This window comes from Azolla caroliniana, unplaced genomic scaffold, assembly GCF_043228905.1.
Source record: "Azolla caroliniana isolate FFs.n. ecotype wild unplaced genomic scaffold, voAzoCaro1.0.p SCAF_15, whole genome shotgun sequence".
Classification (NCBI taxonomy): domain Eukaryota; kingdom Viridiplantae; phylum Streptophyta; class Polypodiopsida; order Salviniales; family Salviniaceae; genus Azolla; species Azolla caroliniana.
The window spans coordinates 19,431,226-19,452,875 of record NW_028230450.1 but is presented as its reverse complement, the minus strand read 5'-3'; the positions used below and the strand labels follow the sequence as shown (position 1 = coordinate 19,452,875).

Here is a 21,650-nt window from a genome sequence, read left to right as displayed (position 1 = left end):
AAATGTATGAATAACTTTGGATTTCTAAAGTGTTGAAGTAAGAGAGATGGTATGGTGAGTATAGTAGAGGGGTACCCTTGGGAATTGAAGAAATGTATGAGTAACTTTGGACTTCTAAAGTGTTGTTAAAATGACTTTACTTATTAGCTGTCTCACAGATAGACAAAAGAGAGAGAAACAGAGAGACAGAGAGAGAAACAGAGGAGGAGGAGGAGGAGAGGAGAAGGAGAAGGAGAAGAGGAAAAGGAAGAAGAACCCATCTGCTTATCCATCCATCGGATCCTTCTGAGAAGCTTTGGGGATTGATTGACCTGACCTGAACCTCTCGCAGGCAGAGAGAAGGGAGATTAAAATGGGGAAGGGCAGAGGTTGTGTGCCCAGTAAACCTAGTAAGAAGACATCATCTTCTTCCCTTCAGAACTCTGATCCTAGAAAGTCTCAGATTATTGCCAAAGATGAGGAGGATGATGATGATGACAGAGCTCCTGGACCCATCCCTTCTTCTTCCTCTGCAAAACCGACTCATTCGGAAGCTGCCCCTGTTCCTGTTGTTGCATCCTCTCCAAATCTCAAGATCTATATCATGTATGTGACTCTATTATTTCATTCATTTTCTCTCTCTTAATCATATGTTCATGTTTAGTTCGGTCTGAAGAAATTGAGCTTTTGTTGATTTGTTTCCTAGTTTTAATTAAATGGCATGTGGCTGTGCTTCATTTCTGTATATATGGTCTAAGGGTTTTGAGAGATATGCTTGTTCATAGATAGACACCATGTCCATGTATGTGTCTGTGTCCCCGAATATCATCGTGGCAATGAGCATGATCATGATCATGAAGAAATGTCCATGGCCATGAACAGAAAATTCACCTTTTGCATGACCATCCTCATCATCAGAACCGATGCCCAATTTCAGTCCCTATGAACATCAACATGACCATGTTCATCTCAACATAATCATGACGACGAAGAAATTCTGTGTCTATGGACATTGTCATCATCATTGATGTCATGAAGAAATTGCACATTGGACATTTCTTCACTTTGGTTCAACTTTCAGAAAACTTCAGTTAATTGTTTTTTCATTTGCATATTTTGAATTAAACTAGGTAGAGATACCTCCAACATTAGAGATGTTTTTGAATCAAAGCTTAAAATATTTAGATACTCTACAAATTAGATGAAACTTATTATTACATTTTGGTAGATTTTAATTTTTTGGTTCACCTTTGATTTTAAGAAGGATACCATGATCAGGTTAGTGTTTATGTCCATTTCCATTTCCATGACCCATCATCATCATACCATGTCCATGTGGCATGACCACGAACATACTACCATCATCACTATCATTCTCATCATCATCATGGCAAATCCGATGCGTGCCGTGTTCTGATTTCTCTTCATGTGACTAATGTCTTAGTTCAAATTTAATTTGTATCATAGACACCAAGGCCATGGACCCATCACGATCATACCATGTCCATGTGGCTTGACTATTTCCATGAACATACTACTACCTTCACCATTGTTTCCATTATTTTCATCGTCATCATGGCAAATCACGTGCTGCCGCATTCTGATTCCTATTCATGTGGCTGATGTCTTAGTTCATTGACACCAAGGCCATGACCATTATCATGACTTATCATCATCAGGGCATATCTGTCAACTTGGTGTGAATATTTTGATTTCATCTAAACTTCCCTTTTAAGATGCGGGGGATTTCTCTTGTGCAGCTACTATTCCATGTATGGTCACATTGAAGCTCTGGCGAGGAAAATCAAAGAAGGAGTAAACAGTGTCGAAGGAGTAGAGGGACATCTTTTCAGGGTTGCTGAAACCTTTTCGCCAGATGAACTAAAGAATATGAAGGCACCACCGACAAATAGGAATATCCCTGAGATTTCGGTGGCTGAACTTCCCACTGCAGATGCATTCATTTTCGGCTTTCCGACTCGGTTTGGAGGGATGGCAGCGCAAATGAAGGCTTTCTTTGATTCAACAGGATCACTTTGGCACACACAAGATCTTGCTGGAAAGCCTGCTGGCTTGTTTGTGAGCACGGGCACTCAAGGTGGAGGGCAGGAAACAATGGCGTAAGTGGCTCTATGGTTACTTTGTTGAGTTTTGTAGATCCTAGGGTTTGGGAATGTTCATGGTGTACATGAGCATGGTCATGCTATTTACGACTATGACCATCAAATTATAGTTTGCATGGCCTTCTCCATAACCATCAGCTGAAAGTTTGCATTTCCATGATTATGATGATAATGTTACATCAAATCAGGCTTTTCATGACCATGAGCATGTCCATGGCTATGCCGTTAAATTGCATCAAATTAAGTTTACATAATTCGAAGTCGGAGCACAAGCAATCATGTCATAATGATAGCCATGTGGCATGACTGCAAAGTACAAGTATTATGCTATAACAATATCTATGTAGCATGAATGAGAATGGTGAAAAGGTTTTGTCATGCCCCATGGGCATGAACATGACCATTTTCGGCCTTCTTAACTAACATTTGCTATTTTTTTGTCGTAATTGTGCAGATGGACTGCCATAACACAACTTGTACACCATGGAATGTTGTTTGTGCCGGTTGGATACACTTTCGGTGCCGGAATGTTTGGGCTAGATGAACTCCGTGGCGGCTCGCCATATGGAGCTGGGACATATGCTGGTGATGGTACGAAACCACCTTCGGATGTCGAGCTCGCCTTTGCAGAACACCAAGGGAGGTATACTGCAGGCATTGTTCGCAAGCTTCTTTATGGCGGTTGATTTTTCATTTTATGGGAAGAAGAAAGAAAACGGTATAGAAAATATGTTTTTGTTGTATTCTGGTAACTTTTGCAACTTTCTTGTGAATAAGCGAAAGAAGCAAGCAAGCACTTTGTGTCATGTATACTAGTTATTTTATACCTTGAGGACAAACTCATACCCTTTTGACAGTGGGGACATTCTTTTGGATTTTTGATTCAAATATCGGTTGTAATGTAATCTTCGTGGCAATCATGGATTATTTTAGTTTTTTTCACGAAAAGGCCTCTATGGAAATTGTGAGTGCCCGTATGATTATATGATAATTTCCCTCTCTAGAATTTCATGTATCAATGTAGGAGTAGGTTATATCTTACGACTTGGATTGATCATTGACAATGATGAAACCTTTATGATTGTAGATGACCAAGTAAACAGAATATTTCCTATTCTCCGTGATATTCATGATGGAAATGATACATAGTCTATTATTATTTTGATGTATATTATAACTTGCATTATTTGTATAATAGTTTCTGACATGCATGATCTATTCTTTTGAGATGCATTGTAACCTAACAATGCTTTGAGATTTGTGGAAAACATAACCTTATTTAGTCACAAATATGGACAAGCCCACCCTTGATATAATTGTAACAAGGTATCCGATAATGTGGGCAATCAAATAGTCGTTATCCAAGGTTTTGTTGAAATATGTTGGTAGCTAATGCTACATTGGGCTCCTAACTTCACCTCATAAATGTTTACAAATGGTGAATGTATTCATTCCTCTTATGGCATGAAGTTTTGACCAGTCTTAATTTAGTTGGGCATTCCTCTCTTGATACCATTCTTGCCTACTTATAGCATTATCCCATGTTTTTGGGGGACTTTATGCATGTATTTACTTTAAGATGGAACACTTGCAACAACTAGTCCACTTGATGATGTTGCATTTCAACTTGCAAGGTTGTAAAATTATTTATTTAGGGGAAACTTGTGAGAGTGTAAAATCTTATTCTAAAATTTTGAAGAGTTTTTATAAGAGCATAACACCACCAACATTGCTCGAGGTATGAATGCATAACCTTAAAGTGTTAAAAACCAAGATTTACCATTGAACAATCATGTTCTTTCATGGATTTGGATTTCATAAGGTAACCTCCATGAATCTATAAGTAATAATTTATAGAGATGTCATAGTCTCATACATGATGTGATTTAGAATATATCATCTCATTCTAAATGCTTTTGGCCCACATCGTTTACACTAGCTTTCGCTCGTGTAGTACTCACATGTTGGGGCTAGAATTGAATTGAAACATTTCAAACAATCTTTGATGCAAACTTTTACTGTACGTGTGTTCATCAATGTACATGATGCAAATTCCTCATGGGCTATATTCCTTCACCTATTGTGCATTATGATTTCTTAAGAAGAAATAATGGGAGTGAGAGCATCACGGCTTGGCTTCATTGAGATCACCTTCATAAATTTATGCCTATTACTAGCTTGAAGTGATTCCATCAATATTTCCTCAAGGACATATGTTACTAAAGCCACTTGAGAGAGTGTGTATCATAAATAAAGCAAGTAAAATGTTCAAGTAAAAAATATATCAACAGACAGACAACAAATGAGTAAAAGAATTGGAAATTTACTAACATGACATCATTTTCATCCCAAAAGTCCATATGAGCTTTTTAGAATTTACCAAAATTCGATTAGATTTTAATTAGCACTCAAGTGGATTGAGGGAGAGGTGATTAATGCTGGATTGAAGATGATCAACGTTGAATTACAAGTGAGTCACATTGGACTAGAGGTGGTTTTTTTCAAGAGCAAAGGGGAATATCTATCACGAAATTCCCAAAAACTACCCTTCATATTCTTGAACATATGGATGCCACATATTGATGTCAGTAAATTATGTTTCTTTCGACCAACTTGTATGAGGGTGTTTTACTTTTTATGCTCAGACTATTTATGACTATCAATGGGTGAGCAACTTTCCCATGCTTAGCCTCGTTAGATACTTGCTAGGCTCTAGCATTCCCAAGCTTTTGGAATCTCACAATGAACTTATGGAAAGGCAAGAGTACATCGGCCATCTTTAAATGTTTATGTTGGTAAACCTTTTTTCTTTTTAGTCTTTACAAGATTGTAACTGAGAAATATGAAGTTCTATCCTAAGAGTAAATTTACAAATAACCTTTTCCAAATTTTTGGGTTTATTTTTGAGCATATGTTAGGAGCGAGTATTTCAATAATTGGGTTTTTTATAGTGATGGGGTCTTGATTTGTAGCACACATAAGAAGCCCCCAAACCCAAATCAAGTCCACTTTATGGGAAGTATAAAAAAGTGGTCTTGCCTCTTTATGTAACTTTTCATATTCTTAGGCCACCCAATGGAGTAGTATACAAGAGGGAGTATATCTTGACCTTGGTATGTTGTTGCATTCACTTCTCTAAGAAAGTAGTCAATTATGACGTCTTGGCATAATAGGTAACTGAATTGGCATGTTGCTAATAGCTATTGAACACGATTTCTTATTAGGCAAAATTTGGACTTGAATTTTGCCTTTGAAAGAGATGCCATCCAATTGATATGCTTCTACATAGTGGGTAATAAATGCTTAACAAGATGCTATCAAAATCCTAGAATATGACAAATCATTCAAAATATCATAATGACATTATTCAAGAACACCCAAGATGGCTCCACTTGGAGTAGTAATATAAGCATGACATTTATCTATGGAGCAATTCCAAAGTTTCCCCGTCATAAGCTTCTTTCCTATTGGTTGAGCGTACAATTTGCCTAATGCTTCCCTCCTTTTAACAATGAGACTATGGTACTATTTTGGATGTTAAACCATGGATTTTATATTGATTGTATAGCTCGAAGGCTAGCGTATTTCTAGTTTTTCTTGAGTCAACTAATTATATAATATGTCATCCCATCCTATTCTATCCTATCCTACCCAAAAACCTTCATAAAGTAGTGGGATTTTCCCTTTCTTATATCCTAACAAGCTTGTAGAGCCTTTGCCATAAAGGAAGTTTGTGAAAGAATCTTAAAGGGATAAACAAAAGCAAGCTCTTCATTGACATTAATGATTGATAACAATAAAAAGAAGTTACAAGTTACAACTAGTTCTTTAAATCAAATAAAATATTTGTCAAACAATTATTAAATTATCATTATGCATATGGTCATCTGTATTAAATTGTCATTATTTATTTGCTCATCAAGCAACCATAATGCAGTCATGTGCATTAAGGTAGTTCAAAATGGAACACCTAGGTAAAAAACAACTCAAAGTAGTACGAAAAAAATGCAATTTACATCCTTTAGATCTCCTTAAAACAACTGTCTATTATTTTATGTTCTAATGTTGTATGCGATGTGTTAACTATTCTTTTTTTGTTTGAAGTTGATTGTAACAAAACTCAAAAAGTTGTATGTGATGTGTTAAGAAAGTATACGAGGAGCTTGTTCATGGCACAACTTCAACGTTGTATTATAAATCATATTAGATGTTTGTAGCATATGGACAATGTCCATGCTTGGCATACAACTTTTCCTACAAAAACACGTGCAATAGATGTGGCATTATCACCGATCATGATTTACATTTTAGGCATACGTCCAATAATCAAACTCCAAATAAAACCCTTTCCAACGTCTCAGTCCAAACCTCCTCCCCTAGATTTCAATGTTAAATTAATATTATATTGTAGGGCATTGCATACTTCATATTCAAGGTGTTGAGAATTTTTTTGATCCGCTTATAATTCAAAATGTGAATGACCCCATGTAATTTGAAAAGGCGTATTGTAGGAATGGTTTATCACATAGATCCAAATTATGGTAAACATAATAGCATCATCCAAATAATATAATAACATTACCTTATCCGCATCTTCTTACATGAAATAATGAAGGTTATGTTATTTAAAAATCTCAAAAGTAGATAAATATGGCTATATAAGGGCAAGGGCTTACATGCGAGCATGCTCTAATCTCAGGATTATCGTATGCATGCAAGTACACGTGACATCTCTCAAGATGGGTCTACTTCAACATGAATGTGATGTCCTACTTTATACTTATGCTTTTGTGTAATTAGGTAATACACACATAGATGAAGTTTAAAGGCATAAAACCCGCGCAAAGCTATTGGTTTTGGGTCAAGATTGGCAAGGGAACCTAGATATATGCTAGGTCTTGTGCCGACCGGGAGGTTTATGCGTGGAAACTTATTTTTCATCCTCAACGATTTACACTTGTGAAATTAACCAACTCAATGCAATATACATCATATTACCCTATGGGTGCCTTCTCTTTTCATTGTTGCTCCGAGCTATATCTATCACCACCATGCAAACAACACAATGATCGTATAAGCAATTGGCTATTTCATTTAAAATTAAAAATCGGACTCAAAGTGGAACTTATAATAGATTTTTTATGTAAAAACTCTCATAAATGTTACTAGAACTTTACCAATGAGAGGATTCCAAAACACCAAGAATTTCGCTAATTGGAATTGGGTTGTGAAAGTTTTAATGTTTTCTGTGAATAAAAACCTCAAAACCTCCACAATGATAACACTTCTTTGCGATCTAACTTATATACCTCAACATATTTGCCAATGGCATACACGAGTACATACCATGGAGTATATGTGGACTGGTTGAGCTCAAGTTTCTCAACATCTCTAGCAAGTAATTGAGTGGTGAATTATTGATTGGGATAGAACCAATTGAAATATCCCAAATGCTCAAAGGACCAACATAGAGTACAAACTTTGGCATGATGTTTGTTCTACCATATCTAGTATGGTTAATGGCCGACAAACCTCAAGGAAACAAAATGTGTGCTTTCCTTTGTCCAACCATTCTATCCCTCACAATCATCCAAACTTGAGCAACACAATTCTTCTCGCGAGCATATTGTATCATTCATGTTGTTCGTACTCACAATGCAAAAGAAGGTCCAAACAATGTGCACACAATACATTGAAAACTACCTAAGAGAGAAATAGCCCAACTCGAGTGTGAGTTCAAATAAGTAATTAAGATACCTAGATGTTTTAGAAGTAACTTCAGAGAACCTCAATTGTGTTAGCATATTTATTATATACGGGGAAAACAAATGTGAACTTTGGTATATTTTTTGTATCCCCCACCTCTTGATGACTTATTATTTCACCTCAAATGGATTTGGTCGATGCCCATAGAGGAAGATAGTACATAAAACCTTTTCCTAAGGAAATTACACTAAACCCCTCCTTGAGGAAAACTCTATGCAACGCCTGCTAAAAAGAACCCTGTCCCGGGTGAGTTGATTATGCACTCTACGGTGTCATGAAGATTGGTCACTAGGCGCGAATTGCGAGGCGGAACCGCCGGGGTTCTGGACCGGAAGGACTTGAAGTTTGCATAAGTTTTAGCGGGAAAGGAATTAAGATAGATTGAAAGAGAGATTGAGAGATTGAGATAAGATAGAACGCTTGATTTTAGATTGAGAGAGAGATTAAGAACTCTTGACTTTAGATTTCAAGAACAAGGTATTCCTCAAAAGGATAACAAATTTTCTTCTTAATATTAATTTTGATTTAAAGTACAAAGCTTTCTTTTTTTCTTTTCCAGAAAAATCCCCCCATTGATCTTTTTCATTCCCTCTTTTATAGATGCCCTCATGCATTTGAGGGTTCAAGACATGCATAAAATGCATGTTTGCTATTTGGCGCTCATGTATTACATGTGGTGCATGATAACCATGTCACTCATTTTAGCTCTCATGGATAAGAATTTATATGTAAAAGTACAATGATAGAAATATAATTTTAACTAAATATCTTGGCTTAGCAGTAAGCCAATTGACTCCTAACTTAGAGGTGCAAGGTTTGAATCCTTACTTGCCCTCCTTGTACATGTATATATATATATATATATTTATCTAGTCGTTGGACGTCGGTTCGCCGGATGCCGCAGGATGCCATCGGTTATCGGTGGTCGCCGCCTCGCTGGTGCACTGCCGGATGTCGGTTCCACCTGCTTGCCGGCTCCGTCGGATCACCAGTTGCCGGTGTGCCACCGTCGCTTTGTCGGATGTCGCTGGAGCACCGGCTCCATCGCCGGACCGGTTTTGGTTGGCCAAAACCTTTATAAGTGCTACGCTACCTTCACTCTTAGTTCAAGTTACCTTGAACTCTCTATGCTCCACACATAAACACAAAGATAATATCTTTTGCTCTCCGTTATATATGATGAGAGCCGTATTTGTCGTGCCTATGTGGGATATCTCACAGTTTTCTCTTTTCCTTTCACAAACATTATACCCTTATATCTTGACATCTAGTTGTCCGTTTCTCGTGTAATAAAGTACATTCGAAAGCTCTTGAAGGCCTCCATCATTTTGTGCTTAGATACTTCACTATTATTGTTTTATGTGATTCACACTCGATTTTGTACGTTTTATGTGATTTTCACACCATTATCGAAAATCTTCATGACAACGAATTTTCGACTTTCGTGTCGTCCATCATCCAACAATATTAGTCATCGAGGAGCACCCCGTGCGGTGGTGGTTAATGCACACAATCTAGGCGCTATAACTCAGGTAGGTGTTCAAATCCTACATCACCACATCGTTTGGTTCATTCCCTAACCAATCACTTTTGCGTAGCGATGTAAGGGAGGGGAGGATATCTGGAGGGAAATAGTAGAAACTTGAGGGCATCGCCCATGAAACAAAGAGAAACCCAAAGAGCATATATATACATATATACATATGTATACATGACATATACATCCATAATCCAGATTCCATACTATACATACGTAATCATACATACATACATACATACATACAATGATACATATATACATGTATGTATCTATGTAAAAATGTATGCACACGTACTTATACATACATACATACATAGATACATAGATACATATACATATACATGCACATGCACATGCACATGTACTTATACAAACAATGATGCATAGATACATATCCATACACAATACAACATATACAACCATACTATACATACTAATGCTAAAATTGCTCAACGACATGACTTTATCACTATATGGAAAGCTACTCCATTCATGACAGCCAATTGTGGTACTCCTTATTGACATTTTCAACCTCTGAAATGGTTGTTCTCCCCCCCCCCCCCCCCAATCACATAGAATTTAAATCTTGTAAAAATGGTTACACTAATGACAAGATATCTTCTTTAAAAAATAAAACCCATACTATACATACATGCATGCATACATTACATACTTATACATACTTATACATACAAACATACAATGATACATGCACACATACTTATACATACATGCATGCATGCATTCTATGTACTTATACATACATACAATGATACATAGATACATGTATGTATGTATGTATGTACACATGTATGCACACATACTTACACACACACACACACACACACACACACACACACACAAACAATGATGATGCATATATACATATACATACACAATACAACATATACAACCATACTATACATACATACATTACATACATTACATACAAACAATGATGCATAGATACATATACATACACAATACAACATATACAACCATACATTACATACATCCATCGATACATACATGCATACATTTGTGTACAATATATACATACATACATATTATACATTCATACAATACAATACAGAAATATGTATACATATGTACGTATATACGCATGTATATTATGTAAAGTATGTGGGTGCAAATCTTCCCTTCTTTCTCTTCTTTTCTTTTCTGCTTGGCCAAAGGAAGGAAGGCACAAGATAAAAGAATGAGATAATGGCGGCCTGCTGCCGAGAGCTGAGCTTCAGCTCTTCCCCATCCCTCCGCTCTGCTCCTCTCCATCTCACACAGAAGACATTCTCCAATGACGAGGTATTCCTTATCGCCCCTCTTTCTTTCTTCTCCCAAATGGGGAGGCCTTTTATTGGCCGGTTATGATCGAATTAACACTGAAAGATGGGGAAGTTATCTTATGTTTTTTTTTTCTGTATCCCTAGATTAAGCTTGATTTCATGTGTATTCCGTGACCATATGATCAAACACTAAAGATGTATCTACTGTATATAGTCTATGATTCTGCAATCAAATTAACCCTAAAATATGAATCTATGTTTAATGCGTTCTATGATTTTATGATCAAAATTGCCTTAATTTAATCTCTAGTTTTACATTTTATGAAATTCTGATCAAATTAGGCCGAAAATAAAACTCTGGTTTATGCTTTCTATGCGTGTATGATCAATTAACACTAAATTTTGAAAGCTCGAATTTATTGTGTTCTGTGATGATGTTAGGCCTAAACGAAATATTGACTGCTCCTAGATGCATGAAAGAAAAGCTAAAATTTGAATGGTTAACTTAGCATTAGAGGTAGAATTTGACCTCCATTTTGTCTCCAGAGGTGGACCCATGTCCAGCCGCAAGGCTTATTCCTTCCCCCTAACTTATCATCACATTTCATCAGTGTCAGAGCTCAACCATCTATTGTTTCCGGCCTGAAGAAAAGCATCTCTCGCAGCCCTCAAAACTTATCGAGGATAACAACAAATCCAGTAATAAAAAAGCTCATCGACTTTTGTCGAAGATGCACACCTCACTCATTCGTAGGATTTCTGATCTCACCAAACGACGTCAACTCAATACGGTAAATTTATGCTTTAAAGGAAGTAATTGTTCATTAATGCGTGTCAAATTATCTAAAATTTGTTGGAATCAGTCTGGACAAGAAGTGGTAGTAAAACATTTTCTGCTTCATTTCACTAATATGGTATGAATTAGCTTTACAAAACAGAAATGGTGACCTAGTAATTTTTAAAGTTTGGATAGTGTTTTGGTAAACATTCTGATAATTATAGTGGTTGACATTGGTAGTTTTCCTTTTTTGGTGCTTGCTATGCTGTACGAGATTCATTCTCAATTATGTCTAATCTTACATTTCTATTTCTCTTCAGGCTCTTCAAATACTCGATGAGGCCATCTTGAGTAATTACAAGCCTAACCAAATGGTGATGAATACTGCGCTTGCTGCGTGCGTGCACTGCCGTGATCTATCTCGGGCCTACACTATATTTAAGAATATGTTAGAGCCAGGAAACTGTGGAGTGAATGATGTTACCTATGCAATACTACTAAAAGTATGTGCATCATATGAGAAATGATAACCAAAACCACATAATCTCTTTAGGGATTATATATAAAAGAAAAAAAGAAAAAATGGGAGTCTATCTGATCCTTGGAATACCTATAGGGACTAGGAGAGAGCAGGATGTTTGATGATGCTTTTGAACTTGTAGAAGCTCTGGAGGATGGCACTGCTCCCGGAGAATCTACTCTGACAGAGGTCCATCTTCGCACTTTGCTCAATGCTTTTGCAGATGCAGGTTCATTTGGTTCCTTTCCTACTATTTTCTCCACCTGACTTTAACACAAAATTCTTTGTTTCCACAATTGTTTTTGGATTTAAAAATAACACATTTCACACCAAGCATAATATGGTGCATTGTGGCTTGCTTGCAAAATCAGTAGAGAGGGGGAGCAGGGAGAAAGAAAGAAAGAAATGCTTATGTCTTTTAAGAGAAAAAAGTGGCATGTGAGAAAGAAAGAAAGATATATTAACGTCTTTTAAGAGGCCAAAATGGCCGATAAGACCAAACAAGAGATTACGTCTTAAATGTTGTCTCGTCTCTGAGAACAACAAATCAAAATAAAATAAATATTACTCCTCAGATATAAAAGTAAATAAGATTAAAGGAGATGAGGGAATCTGGTTTTCAGCACATGTGAGATTTTCAAGCTAGATATATTGTAGCTTTTGTCTTCGGAAGATCTCTAGCATAGGTCGATCCAGAATGGAAAGGTCTCCGAAGTGAGGGAAGTGGCGGTAGATAATGGCCTTTATCTGTCGATGACAAGGGTGTTGAGGTCGTGGTCCAAGGGGCCGGGGCCTACGTGCAAGAGAGATATATTGATGTCTACTAGAGGTCAAAATTGGCTTATGAGACAAATGGAGATTTTAAAATATGGGTGAATTCATTGTATTGATACTAAAACAAAAATAAAAGCTCCAAGTTTTCTGAAGGTCAATAATAGTGATCCTAATGCATACGGTGGAATGATATCGGGATGGTTTGCAAGTATGGAGTGCATAACGGATATGTATGGGCTGAGTAGTGGTGATTGGACATTTTATATGAGGTTGGTTGGTGCATTGGAGCGAGGCTATGACGAAGTTCAACAAGTGCATCTGCATGCTCTCATATGGATCAGACATGGAGAGAAATGATGTCCATGATCTGGTGATCGTATGGCTCATGTGCATTATAAAATGGCACTTGTGGTCACTGCTTTCGTCGGTATTTCTCTGCTCAATCTATGTTGGCTCCTTCGCACCTTGTTATTGCATGTGGGGAGCTATGGAAGACATCAGTGATGTGATATTTCCTTTGCATCCCGCATACTAATATAAGGGTCTACCCCCAATGCCTTTTCAAGTTCAAGCAAGATTTGGCCAAAGGGCCTTCTACATCATTTGTCAATGATGGCAGAGTCTACTTCAATGGTAGCATACGCCTCTTTGATGTGCATATTAACACCTACACACAAAATGTTCCTCTATTTCAATCTCTCTTTTACATAATTTGCAAAATCTTTTGTCTCTAGGTATGTGAAGTGCTCATCTTGCCTTGATCTGTAGTTGGTGGGAGGAAACTCTGAGTTGGCCTATTCTTTGTGAGCACTATACTATAGTGCATGTCTATGTCCCTGTACTTTGGTCTCTATATGAATCCATCCTTTCATAATTTCATGGAATAATCTTTGTCATAGGCCATCTTTGGGCAAGAGGCTCCCTTGATGTGATCCAAAACTTTTGAATATAGATCCCCCTTAGGTTTTCCCACAATACCTTGTTCCGTTCATCATTTTGTGGGTGTACAATATCTTAAGTGTGGCAAATTCTCAATGTAAAAGCCATTGTTGTTTAGCCAGCTCATCACCTTTGATTACCATACTCCATCTGATGTACTGTTGTCATCATTTATTTTGTTGTTTGAACACTATACATGTGATTCTTTGTGGTGACATGGTTTCGAATCTGCTTGATGAGTTTCATTGTTCGGCGTAATGCTTCTACTATCATGAGAGGTGTTGCCAATTCAGCACAAATGATCACATGTGAGGTGGATGCTTTGCTACATATCTTCCATTACAAACACATGATGAGAGAACACTCTATATTTGTGTCTGCACCAATGAGGTGACATGGTTTCAAATGTGGTTGATGAGGTTCATTGTTCGGAGCAATGCTTTTACTATCATGAGAGGTGTTGCCAATTCAGCACAAATGATCACATGTGGGGTGGATGCTTTGTTACATATCTTCCGTTACAAACACATGATGTTCGGAGTTCATATGACTGCACCAAACATGAGGATTGGGAGGCATGGTCTCGAATAACCATCCTTTGGTATGGGGTTTGTGGAAGTGTCCCAAGTAGCATTGTTTTCATAGCATGGCCAAAGTTGTATATCTCGAACCTAAGATGTAACGCTGCAGGGTGGAGATGAAGGTTTCAAGTGAGATAGATATTGTCATAATGGTTTACGGAGTGAAAACAATACTACAGATGACCAACACTGTAGAACGGTTAGCATTAACATTCATATGGTTGGTGATAGAACAATTTCAACAAGGATATTTGGAAGGTGGATGTGAGAAAATTTCAAATGCGAGGGCCATGTTTCAAATGGCCTGAGAACTGTTGGAGGGTGGCAGCTCCAGACCTGCACTCTCTTTCATCTTTATTATCTCTGTTCTACATTCTCTCTCTTCCTAGATTCTTCTCTCTCTAGAATCTGCAACGCTTTAAATGCCTTTTCTCTCTTCCACTTTTTCCAAAATATCCCCTCTTATTCCTAGTTTATTGTACCTGTTTGGTAGTACAAGAGTCACTTAACTACCAAACAACCATTTCACCCACTTTCCCCAATTTTGTATAAATACGCTATACTAACCTCTTTGGTAAAGACATTTATTTTTGCTACTATTTACAAACAAGCTCTACTCTTTGGCTGTGTCTCTACTGATTGCAACCATTTTTTCTACTGCTGTCTAACAACTACTCACAGTTTGGCTGTGTCTATTTTGTTCTAACAGCTGTTCTGCTGCTGCTATTAACAGCTTTTCTCACAAGAACATCTTAAATATGCTAGGAATTTCTATAAGGATATGGTCAATGGTGGTGAGCTTATTGCAATTAATTAAAAGCTACGCAAATGTACTGTACTACGCCACATCAACTAGGATTAGAGTTTGAAAAGAGAAGTGCATTTCTCTTTTCCAACTTTTATCCCAACTTACATGGGTAGTGTATCGAGTCTGCATGGCTTTCCTCAGCATCTTGCATAATCTTCATGTTGTGGTTGTCATCGACCTCTATTTATATTGATGAGCACGCCACCTTTGACCATATAGTCATAGAAATCCTATCATATTTGGGATCTTATTGGACCATTCGAAACATGGCCCTCGCATTTGAAAATTTTCACAATATACCTTCTCAATCTCCTTGTTGAAGTTGTTTTATTGTTAGGTATATGAACGGTAGAGCTAATTGTTCTATAATGTTGGTCATCTCTAGTAGTGTCTTCAATTCATAGTCCAATGTGATGATCTCTAGCTCGTTTGAAACCTTCATCTCCACCCTGCAATGTTTCACATTAGATTCACTAGATTCATGTCATGAATTGTGTGTGTGGACAAATGCGGGGTCTCTATTCGTTAGATGAGCGTAACTTAGTTGGCGAACTTAAAATCTCGCATGTAGATTTACACAAGATGAGATTGATGATGCTTTTGTTTTTGCTGAAAATTTATGATATTCTATGACATTCAAATGGCATATATTGCTTCTTTAGAAAAACGGAATCTTGACTAGATTCAATGTTCTTTCAATAGTTCCTATATATGGGAAACCATGGGTGATTCATATGCAAAAACCATAGTCTTAAGCCATGTGTGAAAACCATGGTCTTAACCCATGGTTTTGTGCATATTGTTTTTCCCATAACTCCAATCTGGATCTGGAGGTCCTTTTTAATGACTATAATAATAATACAAAAGTCCCTTTATATACCATTTTCCTTATCTATCTTGTAGTTCTGCTAATTTACATAATCATTTTTACAATGCCCCTATTGGACGGCCAACAATCAAATGTAACATTGGGGTTATTAGATAATGAGACTACTAATGACTCAACTCCAACTATGAAGAAGAGTCATTAGAAGGAACTAGGCTTTTACCTCTTAGCAAATGCTTGTGTGCACATTTGTAATATTTGACTCATCCAATTGCATAGACACCACCTTTCTCATTTTATGTTGCTCTTAGCTTTTTCCACTTCATAAGCAGTGTTGCAGTCCAAGATGTTCCACATGGATTTCATCATGTATGACAACCATTTGAATTTATGCAATCTCTTTCTTATTCAAGTTAGACCATGTAAGGTTTGTCAAAGTGGTTGGCGTCTCACTTTCCAAAGTGTGGTTTTATTCCTTAAGAAATAAGATGCTAAACATTCTAACTTTCCACAAATCAAAGCTTATGCATCAAATCTTCTGATTTCATACATTAATTTAAGATCAGATGTATAGTTAGCCATTTTCATCCAGAAATAAGTTCTGAAGTTAAGTCAATTAATTTGTAAACTTAAATTCAAGAAATTGTGAAGTTAAACTACGTAATTAGAGAAATTGTTAGTGCGTAAAAATAACCTACTGAGAAGAACCTAGCCACCAAGGAGAATGTTTGGAACAATTTCGAACCAAATTTGCATACATTGTTGTCATGAGGTTTTCTTGCCATGGAATAGTACCTGCACATAGTGTTTTACGGTTTGTTTTGGTCTTTTTCTTGCAATGCAATTTCAACAAGAAGCTTGAAGTTCTTAGAGAAGTGAATCCGCAACACACTTTTGTTTGCAATGCTTTGGTCATATGAGGATATAACCTTGCTTTGATACTAGTTGAAAGGAGACCAAGGGGTTTGTTTTGGTACTGTCTATTTGTAATGATGGGCTTAGTAGCAGTGACAACAGAAGGAATAAAAAGATATATTAACATCTTTTAAGAGAAAAGGAACTACTTGTGTTGTTTCCTTTCCATTATGTAACACACAACTAGTCCAATTTGAGTTGAAATTATAGACAGTGAAGCATTTATGTAACACAGGGGATATGATGCGTGCACTTGGTGCCCTTAGTAGATATCGCTCTACATTCAATCGTTCTGGTCCATCAATATTCACTTACAATATTCTTATCAAGGTACAAATTGTTCTTTCTAAACATTTTCCTGAGAGGATTTGATGGTCAAAATTGACCTCATGGATGATAAAAATATATTCTATTTTGTGGTGGTTAGCTAAGTTATGTGCATTCTTGTTACATTATCCCTCTGATTTAATGTATGTTCTGAGGTAGGGATATACACGATCTACTAGCCCAATGGAAGCATTGAAGCTGAGAGATGATATAAATAGACTGGGTTTAGAACCACAAAGGATTACCTTCAATTCTTTAATTTTAGCATGTGTACGGGGTGGAGATATGACAGAAGCTTTCAAATTGTTGGGAGAGATGAAGGTATGTAGTGATAGGAAAATTTCTACTGCTACTAGCCTTCAATTCTAGCATGTGCACGTTATTTTCCATTCTTTTCAAAAACCAAATCTGTATTTTGTAATTTTTAAGGTGAACTAACGTTTTTAATATGGCATGTTTATAATTTAAAACACTCTACTTTTCAGGAAGCAGCTGAACGTTTTATATCATCAGAATTGCTTCCAGATATTGTGACATACACCACTTTGATACAGGTACTGTAAAACTTCCATGAGAGATTGTGCAGTGTCACATTTTGATTCATCCTTCTGCTTTATTTCTCCATGGGATTATGATAGTCTATGAGACCCCAAGTCATGCTGTCTTGTTCTAATTAGTTAGAACAAAATAAAGAAGCTATGTTCATATGAACCGGTTGACTGTGAAGAAAGTAGCGATGTGTATAAAGCTATTGGAGATGCATGAGCTTTGGTCTGATCTATCAAACTAGTGCACTGTATCCAATGTATGATGATCCAAAAGGGAGAGATTTCTAGAATGCGGATGTGCTTCTAGTGGTTTGGTCTTATGAACACTGGACCTAGTGATCTCTTGTATAGTGAAAGAGAGGATTAAAGCATGCATGTACCGGAAAAGTCATATCAGCTTCCAATGCAAAGTGTAGGCTGGATGCTATTTTCACATTGCTTCATGATTCATATTTTCAGTGCTTAAGAGTAGGCAAAGATCCGTGCATCAATACATTAAATAGAAGAACCAATCTAGAGCATGGAAATATATGGCCAATTGTCATTTATATCATTTGTGGACTAGCATATATAGACTAAAGCTATGTTGCATTAGATATGAGACAACTATATTCATTAATCCAGTTTCTAGTACAGTGATTCTGATGGATTCTACGTGTACAGTTATTATAATCTTTGTTTTTCAAACTTGTAAACTCCTGTAAACTACTGCTTTTAAGGATTTTGAAAATCCATGGAATGCTTATCAGATGCACTTTGTTTGATTACCAGGGATGTGGACAACGGGGTGATTGTGATGGTTTGTCAAGTTTAGTGAAGGAATTGAAAAGCTCAGAAGGGTGTAAATTAGATCGTATTGCGTATGGTGTCATTATTGATGCCTTTCTCATGACTGAAACTTCTTCAGGTTTATACACTAAATTCCTTATGACATGAATTGTTTGAATTGTTGGGCATTTGAAAATAATTGTGTTGTGGCATTCAGGTTTGAAGGAAGGTCTCTTACTCCTTGAAGAGATGCTACAACTTTCAAAAGAAAAGAAGGATTTACGACCAAAACCACATGTTTTCCTCTCCCTTATGAGGGCATTTGCTGCAAAAGGAGATATTGAGGTTGTACAAAAACTTCATTCTGAAATGATTCCTTTAGCTTCTGGACCAGTCACACCTCAACATCGGGTTGAGGCTGATGAGCTGCTCATTGAGGCTGCAGTAAATAATGGTCAGGTGAGCGATTTGGTAATCTGACATGAAATTTATTTTGTTTAATCAGCTGTGCAAATTATAGGTTAAGGTCTATAAATGTTTTCTTCAGAAAGGTCCGGAAATTAAACGCAGTATGATTTTATGCATTTATACAGTTGGGTGTGGCAATCAGACTAAATGCTGTTTTATGCATTTGCATACTTGGGCCTTGCAATCGAATTAAAGCAATTGTTTCTATGCATTTGAGAAGTTGCTTCATCAAAATCAAACTAAATATTATTTACATGAATTTTCATTGTTGGGCCTTGCAATGAAACTATAGTTATTGTTTTATGAGTTTTGGATAGTTGAGTCCTGGAATCAAAGTAAATTTAGTTTTATGAATTTTGCATAGCTGGGGCTTGCAATTAAAGTAAATATCATTTTATGCATTTATGCAACTAAACTAAACTAAATTAATTTATATGCATTTTACAGAGTTGTGTCTTGCAATCAAACTGAATTAAATTTGTTTTCTGAAATTTGCATAGTTGGGCTTGAAATCAAAGTAAATATCCCTTTTATGCATTTTGCGTAGTCGGATCTTGCAATTAAACTGAATTAAATTATTTTATATGCATTTTTTAGAGTTGTCTTGAAATCAAACTAAATTAATTTTGTTTTATTCATTTTGCATAGTTGGGTCTTGCAATGAAACACTTGAAAGACATGAAAGGTGTAAGAAAAGGATTGCCTTTGAGTAGTCGGGGTTACTTGGTAAGTTTTGTTTTCTAAAAGAATACTGATAGCTTATATTACTATCAAAAACACTATAAGATGCTGAATGACTAGATGACTTACATGTACTTTAGGCAATTATAAGGCTCAACTTTCTTTGCAACGTTGATCATGAAATGTTTGAGCCTTTTATACTGCGTGAAGAGGTGCGTAAAGTTTTTTTCTCTATCCTCTACATTTCATCTCTTCATTAAAGATATAGAAAAAATGGATATTATAGGCGTCATAATATTATGTCTCCTCATATAGACCAATGCATTCAAAGATTATTATAGATTTCGTGGATTTATCTATTCAATGAATTTGATTTGCTCATTATAACTGCATAGTTTGTTTAATCACTAGATATGTCCATCAATTTGTATTTTCATAGATAAAAATTAATAGAAAATTCACAATACAAAACATTAAAAATAAAACATTTCTGAGCGACAACCGTAAAAGTAGTATGTAAATGAAACAACTGAAAATGCAATACAAATTTAGGTATCAATGAATGATCCGGTGTCAAAATGGATGCACGCTGTGGAAGAAAGGAAGGCTCCACTGCCCGACGCTCGGGTGTTAGAAGTAATGATGCAGTTCTTTCGGGATCCTGTGGTTCCAGTTGTGGATGAGGCGGGAAGATGTGTAGGCGTTGTGCATCGCGAAGACTGTTATGAGGTACAATACAGTTATTATCTATCTCGTTTTAAGAAATAACTTTGTTGTGTTTGATAGATTTGGAATCTAGTTTGTCTTTTGATAATGTAATAAAATAGAATTGATCTACAGAACATATGGATCTCTTGGAACAATGAAAAAGGATGATTGAAGAATCATTGGCCCTTATACGTAGAGAGGGTGGTTGTATAATTCTTATCGAAGGGCTATAGAACATCTTAAAAAAGAACTGTCATGTATAAAAAAGATTTATCACCAAGCTCAAAATCAACTTTCTCCAAAACCAGAAGAATGCATCTTATCTCAGAAGAAAATTTTGTGTTTCGATTCTGAAGCCATTATACTATAGTTTGAGTTTATTTATTTATTGATGATCCTTGCAATTGAGAGTGAGAGGGAAATATGTGTGTTAGGGTTGAAATTCTGGGGAAAGAAAACAAAAACATGATGGAAAAGAAAAGAGAGAAAACTCAAGCATATAACCAAAAAGAAAAAAAAGAGAGAGTGATCTATATTAATGGCCAAAATGGCCTATGAGACCAAACGAGAGATTACAGCTGAAAGTAATGACTCATCTTTCAGAACATCAAACCAGAAGAAATATATCTAAATTAGTAAAATTTCAAGAGAGAGATTGAGGTTAAAGAGGATTAGGAAAGAGAAAGGTTTTGTTGTATTACAGTTAAATGTGACACTCGAGAGCATCATGAGGGGCCCTCCTCCGACTGTTCCGGCCAATACATCAGTTGGAAGAGCAGTAACTTTGCTTCTTGAGAGTGAAGCGAGAATGGTTGCGGTTCTTGAAATGAAGAGAGATTACGTTTTCGCCAAAAATGCAAATGATAAGGTAGTGGGGTTTTTGACACTAGACAGGGTCTTAAGCTTGAAAGTTGATTATCAAAATCTTTTGATGAATCGAATGAAACAATTTTTTATTGAATCTGAAGGTAATGATTGATGACTAGTTGTTGGGCAACGTTTGTATAAATTTATTTTGTTTAGTTTGCATTAAAAATCTTGTATTTTGTTTTTACCTTGAACTCACTACCAATGGTGTTTTATGGCTTCTTACACACCACAATCTAGGTGCCTATATGTTCATTTATATATGAACATAGTTGGATAATCATCTATTATTACTCCATTGTACTAGTGTATCAATGTTTGATTAGATGTTTTAAGATGCTTGTAAGCCTGTGTATGAAAGACCATTCAGATCTTTCATAATGTAAAAATATAATCGCTAAAGCTAAGTTAGCCCTTCTTTGAGCTAAGC

General features: G+C 36.3%; 2 protein-coding genes across 3 annotated transcripts; both read left to right on the top strand.

The window, feature by feature from the left end:
* The first annotated feature begins 234 nt into the window (after nucleotides 1–234).
* Nucleotides 235–3,188, top strand: LOC147854982 (putative NAD(P)H dehydrogenase (quinone) FQR1-like 1). The gene is made up of 3 exons (XM_087331417.1): nucleotides 235–585; nucleotides 1,740–2,099; nucleotides 2,557–3,188. Exons 1-3 carry the CDS (start codon nucleotides 353–355, stop codon nucleotides 2,786–2,788), a joined length of 825 nt encoding a protein of 274 aa, XP_087187543.1. The 5' UTR covers nucleotides 235–352; the 3' UTR covers nucleotides 2,789–3,188.
* Nucleotides 3,189–10,587: 7,399 nt separating this feature from the next.
* On the top strand, nucleotides 10,588–21,407 carry LOC147854981 (pentatricopeptide repeat-containing protein At5g10690-like). 2 transcript variants are annotated; one of them, XM_087331404.1, is made up of 13 exons: nucleotides 10,588–10,731; nucleotides 11,324–11,503; nucleotides 11,811–11,993; nucleotides 12,107–12,239; nucleotides 17,089–17,183; nucleotides 17,340–17,501; nucleotides 17,666–17,734; nucleotides 18,500–18,635; nucleotides 18,714–18,955; nucleotides 19,613–19,690; nucleotides 19,786–19,857; nucleotides 20,198–20,374; nucleotides 21,057–21,407. In XM_087331404.1, exons 1-13 carry the CDS (start codon nucleotides 10,636–10,638, stop codon nucleotides 21,330–21,332), a joined length of 1,899 nt encoding a protein of 632 aa, XP_087187530.1. In that variant the 5' UTR covers nucleotides 10,588–10,635; the 3' UTR covers nucleotides 21,333–21,407. The 2 variants fall into 2 exon arrangements, with proteins under 2 accessions (XP_087187530.1, XP_087187532.1); XM_087331406.1 differs by having other exon boundaries at nucleotides 10,594–10,731; nucleotides 11,259–11,503.
* Nucleotides 21,408–21,650: the final 243 nt, after the last annotated feature.